We start from the raw sequence: 16749 nt of genomic DNA, 5'->3' as shown, positions 1-16749 counted from the left end.
CAGGTCTTTTCCAGTCCTACCCCTCAGCCTCCCTGGATGAGCCAGGCAACACCATGAAGTTGCCCCCCCCCTCCCGCCCCAGAAGCATCCGTGGCAACACGGGGCTGTACAATTGCCTCGGCCGACAAGTGGCCCGAAAATGCGTGCCCAGGGAGCCCCCGCGCTCGCCGAGTGCTGCGTGGAGGCAGCGCTGCAGCGGGCCAGCACTGAGGCTTGCGTGCGGCAGGCGCGGCGCTAGCGAGTGCTGGGGCGGAGCGGCCAGCCCAGGCCTGCACCGGGAGGGAGGCTGCGGCCAGCCGGCCGGTCGGCGTGGGAGCGGACAGCCCGTGCAAGCCGCGAGCCCGGAAGCGCCGAGCAAGCGAGCGAGCGAGCGAGCGCGGCGGCGGCGGGCGCGGCGGCGTTGGGGGTTATCTCCCGGCTGCCGCTGCGGAGGCTGCGGGAGGCTGCGGAGGGCTGCGGGGAGCGGGGGAGCGGGGGAGCGGGGGAGCGGGAGCGGGGGAGCGGGCGGGCCAGCGCGGCGTCGCCGGGGGGCCGGGCGGCGGGGCGGGGCGGGGCGTGGAGCAGGGCCCCGGGCGCGCTCGCCGGAGCAGTTGGCCTCTGGGCCCCGCCGCCCGCCCGCCGCCCGCCCGCCCGCCCGCCGTCCGCCCAGCGGCGCCCGCGAAGGCGGCGGGCGGCGGCGGCGGCGGGCGCCCGCGGAAGGTGGAAGGCGGCCCTCGAGCCTGAGGTGAGCTGCGGTGGCGGGCGGTGGCGGTGGCGGTGGCGGTGGCGGTGGCGGTGGTGGTGGCGGTGGCGGTGGCGGTGAAGGAGCAGCAGCGTCAGTCGCCAGCGGAGACTGTAGCTGAGCCAGGCGCGCGGCCTGGAGGAAGAGGAGGATGGAGGGGCAGCAGCAGGACTGTGAGGCCGAGGTCGCCGAGCCTTGGTTTTCCAAGTGGGAGCGCCAGTGCCTTGCTGAGGCGGAGCAGGAAGAGCAGCTGTCCCCGGAGCTGCAGGAGGAGGCGGCTGCTGACGCGGCTGGCCTCAAGATCGAGCGCCAGAGGCTCTGGCACCTCTTCCAGATCTCCGCCACTGCGGTGGCCCAGCTCTACAAAGATTCCGGGTGCCAGCAGCCAGGACTCTCGATGTGGGACCCCTTCCAGAATGCGGCCATGGCCGTGACCAGCCTCTACAAAGAGAGCGGCGATGCCTACCAACGAAGTTTTGAGCGGGGCGTCCAGGTTGGCTCCCAGCGGCGCGTTAAGGATGTGCTTGAGTGGGTGAAGAAGGGCAGGAGCATCATTCGCCGGGAAGACCTCATCAGCTTCCTCTGTGGCAAAGTCCCCCCCACCCATCCCCCGCCACGCACTTCCAGGATGTCCTCTCGGCCACCCGCAGCTGCCTCCAGTCAGGCTGCTGCCACTGAGTCAAGTGCGTCGGTGGACGTCGACCTGCAGCCCTTCCACGAGGCCATCGCCCTCCATGGCCTCAATGGCGCCATGGCAAGCATCAGTATGCGATCTGGAGCTCCTGGCTCTCCATCTCAAGACGGAGGTATTGCCAGCAGTGGGCGTCGGAAAAGTACCTTCCTTGAAGATGATCAGAACCCCTTGGGCTCAGAAGACCTGGCCCTCCGCCTCGACAGTGCCGGAATCCGAAAGCGTACCTCGGCCCAGTTTGGCGATGCCACCACAGACTCTCCATCCCTCAAGCGCAACCGAATGGTGTAAACTGCCCCCTTGTTTGCCACCATCCACCACCTTATTGCTCGACAGCCAGCTTGCCCAGCAACATGCTTGTTGAAACCATGCCAGAGACTGCTGACCTTCCATCTCTTAAGTTACAGGTTTCTGTCAAGTTTACCGTAAAGAAAATGTAAAAGTAGTCCAGAAGAGGCTTCCTATGACTCTGACTTTCAAAAAACATATAATTCTATTACAGAACATCAAGTATCACATGGTTAGCAAGATCATCTAAACTTCACAGCAAAATGTATCCAGGGTTGGGGGAGCCTGGTTTATCTTATTCAAATTGTATTTCTTAGCACCTAGTACATTTGTTGGTGCTCAATAAATGTTGAATGAATAAATGTTACCTTACTTTAAATTCTTAAAGGGAAAACCCATAGATGTTTGATTGTGGAATAGTTTGATTGTGGAATGATTTTATCCTTTCTTATTTAGGTTGCTTGCTTTGATACTCATTGCTAATTCACTTACATTGTACCAAAATGCGTTGTTGTTGTTTTGGTTTGGTTTTTTCAAGACAGGTTTCTTTGGTAGCCTTGGCTGTCTTAGAACTATCTCTGAAGACCAGACTGGCCCTGAACTCAGAAATCTGCCTGCTTCTGCCTCCAGAGTGCTGGGACTAAAAGTGTTCGCCACCACAGCCTGGATCATTGTACCAAAATGTAAGATTAGACATATTTATGAAATTTGGAGTCATCTGGTTTTACCCACTATACCATGTGCCAAATTTCTAGAAAGAAACTGTGGAATTAATATATTTTAGTCTTTTATTTGCTTTGAAACACAGTTGATTTTGATGATGGTGATGTAAGCAGATGCTCTAATGATTGGGATAGTAATAAGTGATGGGCTAAGTCGGTGCTCACTTTAAGAAAAGGAAACTAAATAAGCTGGCGACTTTGTAGCCCTTTGCTTGGGAATGTAAGAAGTTTCTATTTTTGAGGTTACAACTTCATGGGGTCTGTTTTAGAGTAGCAGACCAACTAGAAATAACTGGGTTTTCTTTAAGGGGATGTCATGGCATAGCTAACAGAAAATATACTCTGTACTGAAAAGAGCAATGGTAGAACCCTAGCTCAGCAAAATAACTGGGCGATTTTGGGCAAGTCAGTTAATATTCACTGGCCTCAGTTTGTTTCTGTAAATGAAACTATGTGTCTGAGAGGGTCATTTCAGATAACACACAAAGTCCATATTTCTGGTGTCAACAGCAATGCTTACTTCACGGAATGTTTTCAGTCAAACATTGAAGTTCATAATATTTTAGCAAAGGCAACAAAATAAATCAATATAGGAATCAGCAAATAAAACTCTGGTATTTCTACTTGAGCTAAAAAATTACTGTCATATAGTTTGAACTTCCCTAAGTATCAGTCTGTGTATTAACTGTAAATATGTTGAGCTCAGGACTTAGGATCATCACTCTCAATAAATACTAGGGAATCCTTAGAGTTCCTAAAATTGACTGGGGAACACACTCTGCAATCAGGAGTAATAGCCTAAAAGAACATGGAGAGGGGGAGAAGTACAGAAAGAATATGGAAGTAGAAGTCCTGGAATATCTACGGAAAAGGCTAAAGTGGTTTTTAATAGGAGTGCGGTGCTGAGGAAGTATGGCTGGCGGGGTGGCGGTGGCGGAAGTGAGATTGTGGAAAGAGTGGAGGGACACGCAAAAGCCCACATCTCCAGACTCTTCCAAAGTCCATGCGGAAAACATTACAGGGTTATTAAAGGCACCCTGCCTCTAAGTTCACATCACAGTTGTTCCTGCTTCATTAACATGACTGTGGAGAAAAGTCGTAGTTGACCAATATGTTAAAAGAATACTAGACTATAAAGTCAATACCCATATAGAAAAGGAAAAGAAACAACTTGGGGTTGTACTTAGTAAACACCAAGGTTCTGACTTAGGACCTGAGAGAAGATACCAGCCATAAAACCGTCCTTATCCTCAAAGAGTTCACACTGCCTCGGAAGATAAAATACATAGCAAAGCAGGGACTTCTAGCTTTGGGAAAAACACTCAAGAGCTGTGTGGAACTCAAAAGAGGTTTTCTTTGATGGTAGTGTCACAGCTTCCGGTAAAGGTGGCATTTAAACTGAGTCCAGAATAATGAGTAGCAGGGGAACCATCTTGGGAGGATTATCCAGTATTATTTGAGTAGGAAACAGTATAATGGGTAGGAGGGGTAGGGCCAAAGTTTAGAGGGCCTCAAATGACTACCCACAGATTTTATCTGGGCCCAAGGGTGATGCCTCCATCCAAACAGTGCTTTGGGAAGACTGGCTTTGGCAGGAGTCCTGCTGTCCAGAAGCAAGACACTGGAGCCGTGGGCTGTTGAACATCTCACAAGGTGTTCTTCTCTGGGGCCATTGCCCTTTGGTTAACCCAGGCTGGGGTGATGAACACTCTGATAAGACTTCCTTTAGGAAGCCTTTGTTCACACCAGCCTTCCAAGCCATAAACCGTACGAGATGCAAATCACACCAAGTGGGTTCTGTGGTGCTTCTTCAAGCCTGAGAAAGCATTCAGTTCCAGCTTCAGTCTCTTTCGGAATACTTGCTTTTTTTCCTTTCTTTCTCTCTGCCTCTGCTACTTGAGGGCATTCTTCTGGTGGAATCCTTGGGGGCATTCTGGGCACAAACTTAGCTGAGAAACAACTGTAATTTTGACAGGTACATGGGAGAGTTGGAAGAGGGTATGCCATTATGAGAGTAGGCATTTTGTTTGTCTTGTTTCCTTTGGTAATCCTGAATGATCAGTACAGTGTCTAATTCATTATGGACATACAATGCATATACTTTAAGAGCAGATGAATAAAACTACTAGCTAGATTCAGGTATGGCCATGGCCTTCCCCCATTCCATATACGATGACCCCAGAAATGTACTTGATGTCCATGTCCTTATTCCTAGGTTATTACCCCTTCGTGCCTTTACCTTCATTTCCCATGAAAGAGAGATAGTAAAAAGGCTCTCTAGCATCTTGTGAATTTAGCAATTTCAGATCCACCCTCCAGCTGACTTAAAAATCTCAATGAGGGGGTCCCCCAAACTGCCTATTTTCAGGAGGTCTGTAAGTAGGAGGCATGAAGTCTGAATGTGGTCCTGATTATGAGATATGTGATTGATTCAAGGATTTCATTTTAAATTGATCATTGGAGAATTTTCTGTGTGGGTCTAAAGAGAATCTACCTATTTACAGATGGCATCTTTCTCATTACCTTGCATATTTTGTTCATTTTCTTTCTTAGGTTCAAGCAAAAATTAAATGTGTGAGCCATATGGAGTGACACATGCCTTTAATCCTGGCACTCAGGAGGCAGAAACAGGTAGAGCTCTCTGAGTTTAAGTTTCAGGCCAGCTGATCTACACTCCATGCCACCTAGGACTCCATGGTAAGACCCTGTCTCACAAAACAACAAAAATAACCCTTAAAGTGAAATTTCCGGGTTCTCCTCTGTATAGGAGCTTGAGAGTAGACTTGTTTCTTAACCTCCAGCTGAATATTTTATCTACAAACCACTGCTTTCTTATAAAACAAAGTGATGGTTTGTAAACATTGCAGTTACATCACTCCGGCTCTAATGAAATGGTGGAGCAGGTATTGTAGTGAAGAATTGTCTACAGGTTGGGCACTGATGCAAGAACAGGGTACCTTTATTAAGCCTCAACCTTTCCAGCTGACCTTGAGTAAGCCCTTTTTGTTTTGTATATGAAATAGTCACTGGTTATGCTAGATGATCTTTTAGGTCCCCCAGTCTCTTCGCTCTAACTTATGATGTCATTAGGTAGGCAGTGGTATGTAGCTAATTGAAGTCTACAAAGCTCCTTGCAGTAAGGATTACAAAGGTGAAATTATTCAAAGCTAGGAACCTGCCTAAGCAGCTGTGGTATGGGAAACATGTGTATATAGTTCAGCCCTCTCTTTCTTCTGGCTCCATTTTCCACGGTAGGTCAAGAATAAGGAAAAAATGTAGGCTTTAGACTCAGGCATGTCCAGCTTTTAGACATTGTGACACATTGTGATCTACAGGACACTGCACAATCTAGTTAATCTGCTAAAAATAAACTCATAATGTTTTAAGAAAGTTTATGATTTTCTATTGGGTCACATAATGTCTACCTTGGGGTGCATGCTGCCGTCAGGCATCAGGTTAGACAGAGCTGCTAAGCACAGTACAGCCAACTGGCCTATGGCTTGAGCACTTTCTTTTCCAAAAATGCTCTATCAGGGTATATTTTTTTAGCCAGATAGCTTTCTCTGTCTAGTGCACTACAGAGAGACCTAGAGAATTGGCAGTTTCACAGGCTCCAACTCTGGGAAGAACTGGAATGGAAACCACCCTGATACATAAGCTGCTTTTTCACATAAAGAGCTTTGAGATGAATCCAAAGTCGTCTTCAGTAGCTACTAGGCAGAGCTTTCTGAAGACAGCTGCAGATTCCTCAGAGTGCAGTGGGGTGGCTGCTCTGCTCCTATTATAGCCTAATTAGAGGCAAATTGGCTGTCCAGCTCAGAGAAATAATCTTCCTGCTGCTTCCAAAGCCCTCACCTCCAAACCCTGGCTGTAGATATTTTTAAAAGATTTTTTAAAAATAAAGATTATTTTTGAACACTGTATGGTGTTTTTTTTTTTAATGATGCTGAGGCTGGAACCCAGGGCCTCTCATATGATAGGCAAGTGAATTCCTAGTTCCTCTTTAAAAATCTAGCTTCCTGGTTGACATCATACTTTCTGGATTTATGCTTTCTAATACCCTGCTATGAAACCCCACATATGGCATGTGTTATATGCATTATATCTTACATTTTCCCTCCTACACAGGCTGCAATTTTCTCATTCTTGAAATCCCTGGCTTTCTTGACACCAGAACCCAATTTTGTATTTAAGTGTGACTATCTTAAATTGGAAACTTATGGGAACATTAGGGGAAATGTTAAATTGTTAAGAAAATCATGTGTCAAACCACGTGGGAGCCTCTTAAATACAACTTTGGTGGTCATGACCCTGGCCAGAGGGGAAAGTCTATGATGTCACCTCTTCCCGAGACCCAGTTTCACGGATAGTATGTGTGAATGGAATTGTCTGAGGGAGATTGTTCCTTGTGAAAAGTTCACATGATGGAGTTTGAAGAGCTTGTTTTACTTGGAGCCCAGCAGGACAGAGTGGTTTGGAATGCAGCATTCAGTGTGTTCTGTTTGCCTGAAGGCTGTCACAGGGAACAAGGACTTAGCAAACAGCAGGAACAAGGATTTGAACTAGAAAATGAGAAGGCCTTGACAACACTGTAATAGTGGCTTCTGGCATGAGAAATTGTTCAGTGCTACACAATGAGATGCTATAGAAGACTAGGAAAAGACACATAAATAGGTTTGGGTCTATATTCAAAACAGTCCAATGGAAGAGCATTCTAGTATGGGTAAAGTTTTAGCAGAAGTTTCTGAGTCACTGTAACTATCTACTTTCTAACTATCTCTGTGTGTGATTGATTTTTGCCTCTTTTAAAGCAATAAATAGTCCATAGACCAAGTCTGTGGCTACAGGATGTCCACACAACTTATTGAAAATAGATCAATTAGTCAACTATTTAGTCTGTTTTTTGCAAGTCCAAATATCTGGGTTGAAGGTTTTTTCTTTTTATATTAACTTAATAGTCTTTATGATACTACTTTATCTTTTTATGCTTTAGATGGAATTAAATGCTGTTTAACAAGAGTTATTCTTTCAGTATTTTCATTACTGGCTTATAGCTCACTCTGTTCTTTCTTCAAGCCATTTTGTTTTCAGTTTTTGCTTCATTGTTTATATTAGTCATAACATGGTACCAAATATGGAAATGTTCATACAAATATATTTTGTACAATGGGCATATTCCCTCCCTCCCTCCTCCTCCCTTTTCTTATTCTTCCCCATCCCATTAGTCCCCTCTGTTCCCCTAGACAGCTTTGCTTCGACTTTCATGTCATGTGTACAGATTATTTTATGTATCTACATAAAATCTAGGAACTGCAAATGAGACAAAACAAACATTTATCTTTCTGAGCCTGACTTTATTTAGTATGATCATGTCTAGTTGCACCTATTTTCCTTCAAATAACGTAGCCTCAGTATTTTCTGGCTGAAAAAATGTTTGTACCAATATATCACCCCTTTTCCTGTACTTTAGATCCCTTAGTTGATTTCACGACTTAGCTGTGGTGAACAATGCTGCAGTACCTTGAAGCCCTTGGGGTAAACACCCAGGTGTGGTAGAGCTGGGCTATCTCATAATCTACCTTTAGTGTTTTGAGGGGTCCCATACTTATTTCCATAATGGTTGGACTGATATACATCCCTACAAGCAGTAAATAATAATCCCATTCTCTCCACACTCTCACCACCTTTTATTAGCACTTATTTTCTTAATGACTTTTGTCCTGACTGTGCTGTGATGGGATCTCAATGTAGTTTTTATTTGTATTTCTCAGATGACTAGTGAGGTTGAATTTTTTTTAAAGATTTATTTGTTGTTAAATTTGTGTGTGTTTACAGGTGCATATGTAAAAGAAAATGCCCTCAGAGGCCAGAGGCCTTGGGTCCCCTTGGAGCTGGAGTTACAGGCATTTATGAGCTGCCTGCTGTGGGTGCTGGGAACTGAACTTTTCTCCTCAGCACAGCTAGTACATGTTCATAACCACTGACTGTCTCTATCTCTCCAAATCCTGATTTTGAACTTTTTCTCATGTTTATTGGCCATTTGCGCTTCTTTTGAGAGGTATATCTTTATTTAATCTACCCACTTAATGACTGGATTGATTTCTTATTGTTCAGTTTTTGCCTCCTTTGTATAATTTAGCTATTAATCCTTTGCCAGTTGTCTATCTTGCAATGATCTTCTCCCACTTTATAGGCTGTATGCACATGTGATTAACTGCTTCCTTTGTTGTACAAAGGCTTTTTAATTTCATTAGTCTCGTTAATTGTTGGTTTTATTCCCTGAGTATCTGCAGATTTATTTAGGACATCCTTTTCCATGCTGATGTCTTGAAGAGTTCTGGCTAACTTTTCCTGTATTTCAGAGTTTCAAGATAATGTTTATCCATTTGTAGTTTGATGTCAGGTATGTTTCTTGATTGCTCTCTAATTTATTATTATTATTATTATTATTATTATTATTATTATTATTATTATTATTACAATAGAATTAGATAGTTTATTAAGGCACTCAGAGTGTTGAAGTGGGCTAGAGAGCTAGGTAAACAAACTCAAAAGTGCTCATGACCTCTATAGATCATGTGCATAGCACTCACCTTCTCTTGCCTTTCTATATTGTCATGCACGCTGTATTTGTTGCATGAATCGCAACCAACTTTTTTTGAGACAAGGTTTCTGACCGAATCTGAAGCTCACCAATTCAGGTAGACTGGCTGGTCAGGAAGCCCAGGGACCCTTCTGTGTCTGTCTCACCAGTGCTGAAATTATAGCTGCATGCCATTGTTTCCAGTAATGCAAATTTCAGACAGCAGCTGTGCTTTCTGCATGGAGCCCAACATCTTCCTGGATGATAACACTAACCACTGTAGGTGACTGTTGAATCTGAAGCTCTTTTGTGCTACTATTCCAGGATCATGCTACAGCAATGTTTCAGCTTCAGGAGAAACAGATGCACGAAGGTATTTACCACAGTAATTCTCGAGTGCATAGCTAGTTCTATCATGTAGCACCAAGTTTGCTAGTAATGATGGAATTGTGATATAAAGGACAAATATGGGCGGGTGAGGTGGGTAAATTGGTAAAGGCCCTTGTCACCAAGCCTGACAATCTGTATTCAATATCCAGGACCCACATGGTGGAATGAGAGAACCAATTCATACAGGATGCCCTCTGACCTCCACATGCACACTGTGGCATGTATGTGCCAACCCCCCCTCCAATGAATACATGTAAAAAGAATAAAAAGTAAATAAAAAGGACAAAAACAGCACAAGACCCAGTCATAAGTTTTAGAGTTGTGTCTGAGCACACATTGGTTACTACAGCACAAGACCCAGTCATAAGTTTTAGAGCTGTGTCTGAGCACACATTGGTTACAATGACTCTAGTTTGAAAAGTAATACAATTTGCCAGGTGGTGGTGGCGAGCACCTTTAATCCCAGTATTTGGGAGGCAGGGGCAGGCAGATAGATGTGAGTTCGAAGCCAGCCTGGTCTACAGAGCTAGTTCCAGGACAGCTAGGGCTGTTACACAAAGAAACCCTGTCTCAAAAAAGAAAGTAAAAAAGAAAGAAAAAGACAGACAGGAAGGAAGGAAGGAAGGAAGGAAGGAAGGAAGGAGGAAAGAATAATAGGAAGGAAGGAAGGAAGGAGGGAAGGAAGGAAGGAAGGAGGGAAGGAAGGAAGGAGGGGAAGGAAGGAAGAAGGAAAGTATAAAAGGAAGGAAGGAAGGAGGGAAGGAAAGAAGGAAGGAAGGAAATTTAATAAGGAAACCTATTCCAAATTCAGTTAGTGCTACAGTTTCTCAAGTGCTTTCATGGGGATGATTTTACAAACTTGTGTCTTTTCTTCCTCCTTTACATCTCCCCTTTTCTAAATTTTTCTTTCAGTTCTAAGGATGGAACCCAGGGTCTTAGGCATGGGAGGTAAGAGCTGTACCACTGAGTGACATCCCCAGTCCTTTGATTCTCATAGATTCTTTTTTCTGGTAAAGAAACTTGGATCCAGAAAAAAAATATTTGGTAGTTGTACCTTATTCAGATGGGAACAATCCCAAAACTCCTAGTGGATGTCTTAGACTAGAGACGGCACTCAGCTCTCTATATAACTCTCTCTACATATTACTCCTATATGTACATACCTTTAACTTTTACCAGTTGAACCTTAACTGGCCATTGTCATTCTGATACCTGTTATGGTTACTGAGTGACTTAATGACTATAATATATAGTGTGGATACTACAAAAGAGGGATTTATGTCAGAAAAGTATACAACATAAAACTTACAAATTGTTGTGGATTTTCCACTTAATATTTTCTGAAGGAGGTTAAGTATTGATGTTGGGATCATGGAAAGCAATAGATAAGGGGTGACTATTATACTGATTTGCCTGTGGCCATTTGACCAGGGAATGGTAGAATTGGGTTAATCCAGTTCACTCATTTCCTGGTCTGTTTACTCATCTTGTCTCTGCCTTTTTTGCTTCTTCCAAGTCATATCAAGTGCTGAGAAACAAAGATACCTAGGCTAACTCAATTTTAAGAAATATAATAAGAATCAAAGCACTAATTGTAGAGAGGAATTATTAGCATTGTAAATCAATTCTCCTCTTGGTTAAGAAATTGTGCTCCCTGGAGAGATTAGTATATAATTTCATTGACAAAAATATCTTCTACTCAACAGAAAGCTAAGAGTTATTATGTGAAATAACACATACACAGCTCCAACGAGCAGGTCATTACTTGAAGTTGGAAAGAATAATTTCTTCACGTTAGTCAGTTTTCTATTTCTAGAAATGTGTTCTAACCCCAAACTCCTGAAATCAGGACAGAATTACAAATCTAGTAGTTCTTCTTTTCATTTCCTGGCAAAGTACTTTTCATACTCCCATTTTATAGAGTATAATGGATTTTATTGTCAGAACCATAAAATAACAACCATCTTTCTTCTTTGAGAAGTTTTGCTTCTGTTTTCTTGTTTTGGTGAGATGCCTTCTAGTTGCTTTCCTTTTGATAGTTGTCTGAGGAATCGTCAGTATTAACGATGGTATGGAAGAATCAGATGTGATATATAATGCAACCAATTAACAAAAGTCCCCTAGAAACAGCAAAACATGCTAGCATGGGTCTAACATATATAGTCTACATCCTATGAATGAATCTTATGTATGAATGTACACCCAGATGAGGCAAACAAACAATTTTAATGAGAGAGAAATCAAAGTTCAGCTGCATGAACTATTGACCCCTAACATACCAAGAAATATTATTTGCATTCTTTCAGAACACTTTGTTAAGGTGTGTTTTTTCATTGACAAATGAAGACTGATAGATAACTAATAAAATTATGGGAAGAAATGTGTTATCAACTCTTCTATGATTGAATTTTTTTAAATCCAGTGTGGTTAAGCTATAAAGACCCCTATGTATTTTAAATTTAGAGACAGGGTCTTACTGTCTAGCCTGGAACTTGCCCTGTAGACCATACTGGCCTTGAATACACAAAGATCCAACTGCTTCTACCTCCTGAGTGCTGATGTTAATGGTGTGTGCTACCACACTTAGCTCTACTCTATTTTACATCTTGGCATCAGTTTCCCCTCCCTCCTCTCCTCCCAGTCTCTCCCTCTTCTCCCTCTGTTCCTACCCTCAATCCACTCCTCTGTTTATGTTCAGGAAAGGGCAGGTCTCCCATCGATATCAACAAAACATGGCATATCAAATTGCAATAAGACTAAGCACCTCCCCATGTATTAAGGCTGGGCAAGGTGACCCAGTATGAGGAGTAGGTTCACAAACCCTAGTAAAAGAATCAGAGACAGCCCCCGAGGAACCCTACTCTTAATTCAGTTCAAATCAAGCATTAAAAAATTATAACAGGTAGAGTACTGAGTAACTGCCCCTAGGAGGTTTCTGTTGTAGCATATAAAGGATCAAAAGCATCCTTTTGACCTAATATTAACCTTCATGAGCAGCATCCATTTTCCAATCCTGGAATTCCTGGAAGTTTTAACTCAAATTACAACTTACTTTTTATCCACAAAAAATAAAGCAGCATGTTTGCTACAGAGAGGCTGTAAATTTAAGTTAGATTAAGTCCATTTATATGTTCTGGGATAAGATAATTCACCATCTCAAAGCTTGTACTGGTGATCAAAGAAATTTCACATAAATGAAAACTTACAGACTATGCAAATGAAACTTATAGACTATGCAAATCTGTGTTCTAAATCTTGGTCTAGCCTGGAATAATTCTGTGACTTGCCTACCCTGGACTTGTGTTTCTGTAGCTGTAAAACGAGAGGTAAGTTTGAACTCAGAAATTCCATTTTTATGTCTAAATTCTATCTCTTCTTTTCTTCCACACTACTAGTATGCTGTGATACTCTTTAAATATTGTTTTAAAAACAGACTTATCTGTCTATCGTATATGAGTGCTTTGACTGCATGTATATATATTATATGCACCACATGCATGCCTGGTGCCCACTGAAGCCAGAAGAGGGCACCAGATCCCCTGAAACTATTCTTATGGATGGTTGTAGGGGAAGCTGTAGCCACGCCTACTTAGGGGCTGGCTACAGCTTCCCCTACAATTCCCCTGGCTACAGCTTCCCCTACAGATGGTCATAAACCACTTTGCAGGTGTTGAGAACTGAACCTGGGTCGTCTGTGAAAAACAATTGTTTTTGAACCCTGGGGCATCTCTTCAGACCTCACCTCTCGCTATGTTTTGGGGGGCTTGTTGTGTGATTGTTTGTTAGGTTCATAGTTAGGGTAAAAATTATACTTTGAAAAGTCTTGCTGCCAGGCGGTGGTGGCGCACTCGGGAGGCAGAGGCAGGAAGATCTCTGTGAGTTCAAGACCAGCCTGGTCTACAGAGCAAGTTCCAAGACAGCCTCCAAAGCTATACAGAGAAACCCTGTCTTGAACCCCTTCCCCCCCAAACACTAATAGCTAAGAAAATTATGGGAAGAAATGTGTTGTCAAAATGTTTTAAAAACACACACACAAAAAAAAAAAACCTAACCATGCCGAGCGTTGGTGGCATACACATTTAATCCCAGAACTCGGGAGGCAGAGGCAGGTGGATCTCTGTGAGTTCGAGGCCAGCCTGGTCTCCAGAGCAGTGCCAGCACAGGCTCCAAAGCTACACAGAGAACCCCTGTCTCGAAAAATCTGCCCCCCCAAAAAAACAAACAAAAAACAAAAAAAAAAACGAAGAAACAAAAACCCTAACCATCAAAGGGCAGCATTTCCTACTTAGTTTACCCCTCAGATGCCCTTAAACTCTAGTTCTTGTTCATATTAATGATGCAAATCTGGGAGGGGGTTGTGGGGCAGGTCAATATATACTTCTCAGGACACTCAATTTGTAATGGTCCACATGAACAGCGCAACATGAAGTGGCATTTGCCTTGAACTCCTGGAAGGCATGCCAGTCTGCAAAAACTACAAGTGGCAAATGCTGGGATGAGGATAGTCCACCATTTTTTCTAAATGCAACTTGATATTGAATCTAAAGATATTGGGAAAATATGACTTTAATCATTTTATTAAAGTCACTTCCCCCATCTGTGGGTCCATGACCTTACATTAGTCAGAAGGCATAAAACCCAGAGATAGACCTTTCAGCTCTATGGTTTTCATCTGAATTATTTTGCTTTTAATTTTTATTTCATATGTATTGGTGTTATGTCTGTGTACCATAGAAATGATTGGTGCCTGCACATATCAGAATAGGGTGTTTTATCCCCTAGGTCTGGAGCTACAGATGGCTGTAAGTCCCCAAATGGGTACTGGGAAATGAACCAGGGTTCTCTGGAAGAGTAGCCATTGCTCTTAACCACTAGGCCATATCCTAGATCCTGGGTTATTTTAAAGGAGGAAGTTTATATTTTGTGTCTCATAGGAAAAAGAGAGTTGGAGAGGGCTCTTAAAGAATTAAGGTTTAAAGACAGACTTCACAGCCTTTCCAAATTTGTTCCATGGTAGACTGGTCCTTGCCCCTTGCCTCACAGGTTAAAAGATCAGTAATGGTGACAAATACCCATGGCCATCTGTAACCATGTGTCTGTGGCACAGTGGGTTAAGAAACCAGAAAAGTGAGATAAGTGCAAGTTTTCTTTTTTTAACTTTCTTTTTGTTTATTCTTTGTGTCTTTCATATCATGACTCCCAATCCCACCCCTCCTCCCCAGAATAAAACAAAGTAAAATTTAAGAGAAAAAAGTTTTCAAAGGGAGAAAGGGGAAAGGATCTCATTCTGGAACCTGCAGCGTGATAGATACAGGGAGTCCTGCAGTACAGCCCTCTCTTGACATGCAGGCATTTATTGCAAACAATCCTCAGTCTAGGGCAAGGCCCCTGGTCTCCGTTACACCATCAACGCTGAGCCTTCACTGGGACTCTCTGTGGACATCCTGTTGCCTCCCTGTGTTGTGGAGATCCTGTAGCCCTGGATCCAAAGGACAGACTGCACCCCTGCCCCCACCCCTGTGCGCCAGAAGATCACAGATGAAGTGGATGTTGGAGTGGGCCAATAAATAATCCTGGTTCTGGGCATGGGTACCTGCTGGGTTGGTCAGCCCACCAGCTCTCTCCTGTTCTCACCACCAGGGTGAGCTCTCCAGTATTGCCATGGATAGTTCACCCCTTGCAGAGATGAGCAAGAGTCATGGCCAATTCTCCTGCTTTCACATCCTTAGGGTAGGCTCTCCCACACCTACACCCTCATGCCAGCTCTACTGTATTGTCCGGGTAAAGTGCAGGGCCTGTTCTCTTGAGGGTTGCAGCTGCTAGTGGGCAGGGAGAGTTCTCGCATTCTTAGGACTTCAAGGCCAGCTCTTTCAACTGCCTCAGGTGTTGATAGGCAGGAGGTGGGAGAGCATCTCTCTTCTGCCCATATTGCCACAAGACAGATGAGTAATGGGGACAGCTCTTTCCCTGGCTGACAACTTTGGGGCTGGCTCACCCACACCTCCACCAATAGGGTTTGCTTTATTGTGCTGCCCAGGCCAGGTGCAGGGCCTGCTCTCGTGAGGGTTAAGTGCAAGTTTTCTACTGTTGGTTTTTTCACTAGTTTACATTTCTGTCTTCTAAGCATTACGGCCATCTTGCAAAGCTCATACAAAGTTCATCATTTGGAGGAAATGGTATCAGTAACAGAAGGACATTACTAAGGACCTTGTGAGTTTTGCTTATTTAACAAATTTTATGAATAACTCCTTTTGTAAGGCACTCGTAAATGTTTTACAAGTATTAATTCATTTAGTGTTCACTACATAATTATCTTACAGGAGGAAAAACTGAGGAATAGAGAGGAGTGATAGTTAATTTTGATTGCCAACTTGCCTGGGATAAGAAAAATCTAGGACACTGATAAGGTATATTCCTGGGTGTGTCTGTGAGGGATTTTTCACAACAGATTAACTAAGAGGGGAAGACATCATCTGTATATGGAAGATACCATCTCGTAGAAAGGCTTGATGGACTGAGTGAGAATGGTAAAATGAGAAATCCAGCTGAAATCCTTTGCTTTACTATTCTTTATAATCTGCTAAGATGTAAGAAATCAGCCTCACACTCCTGCAGCCACAGCTCAAAGCAACTCCTACTGCCATGCCTTGCTGGCCATAATAGAATGTATCTTCAGACCCTGTGGCCGAATAAATCCTTCCTCCCATGAGTTACTTGTTTCCAGGTATTTGATCATAGCGACAGAATTAACAAGAGGTTAATTATTCTGCTTAAGGTCAAACAGCTAGTAATAGTAGAGATTAAAATCCAAGTAGTCAGCTATGTATTCCATTCTTTTCACCTCTGTGTTCAGGAGATACCAAGTAGTCTCATGAAATTCTTCTGTTTTATTATTATTAAGATTTTTCATGAAGACGTGCTAGAGAAAATTAGCTAGTCTCCTTAATATCCTAAACTGTAGCGGCTTTTGTGAATATCTGATTGTTGAGCAGTCCTCAAATCCTTCTGAGTCCTGATAAGTTGATATAGGTCTAGATCCCAAAATGAAACATTTCCCTAACCATAGGTTTGCTGTGATCAATTTCTTCTTCCCTTTCTAATGTAAACTTATGTTTTCTGATCTCTAACCTCTGTGTTTTTCCTAGTTCTTAGACTATGTCTGATACCAAGCATGACCGTTATTCAACCATCTAGCAAATTGAATAAGGGAAGATATGCATGCCAGTAACACTGGTTGGTTATTGATCATTTACTACTTGAGAAAAGATGCTTTGATATCATCTCTTTATCTTTTCCTTTAGCCTATGAAGTGAGTTCTATTATTATCCCCATTTCACATGTAAAATACAAGTGA

At 43.2% G+C, this 16749-nt stretch overlaps 1 protein-coding gene across 1 annotated transcript; it reads left to right on the top strand.

Moving 5' to 3' along the window:
- Positions 1-706: 706 nt before the first annotated feature.
- Positions 707-3234, top strand: LOC113837784 (UPF0472 protein C16orf72-like). The gene has a single exon (XM_035450228.1). It carries the CDS (start codon positions 873-875, stop codon positions 1701-1703), a length of 831 nt encoding a protein of 276 aa, XP_035306119.1. The 5' UTR covers positions 707-872; the 3' UTR covers positions 1704-3234.
- Positions 3235-16749: the final 13515 nt, after the last annotated feature.

The sequence above is a fragment of the Cricetulus griseus genome, chromosome X (genome assembly GCF_003668045.3).
Source record: "Cricetulus griseus strain 17A/GY chromosome X, alternate assembly CriGri-PICRH-1.0, whole genome shotgun sequence".
Lineage (NCBI taxonomy): Eukaryota > Metazoa > Chordata > Mammalia > Rodentia > Cricetidae > Cricetulus > Cricetulus griseus.
Note: the sequence above shows the minus strand (reverse complement) of the source record. Positions and strands in the feature narration are given on the sequence as shown.

Excerpts from the sequence above, each read along its gene's own strand:
- LOC113837784 (XM_035450228.1), top strand. The coding sequence starts at position 873 with ATGGAGGGGCAGCAGCAGGACTGTGAGGCCGAGGTCGCCGAGCCTTGG.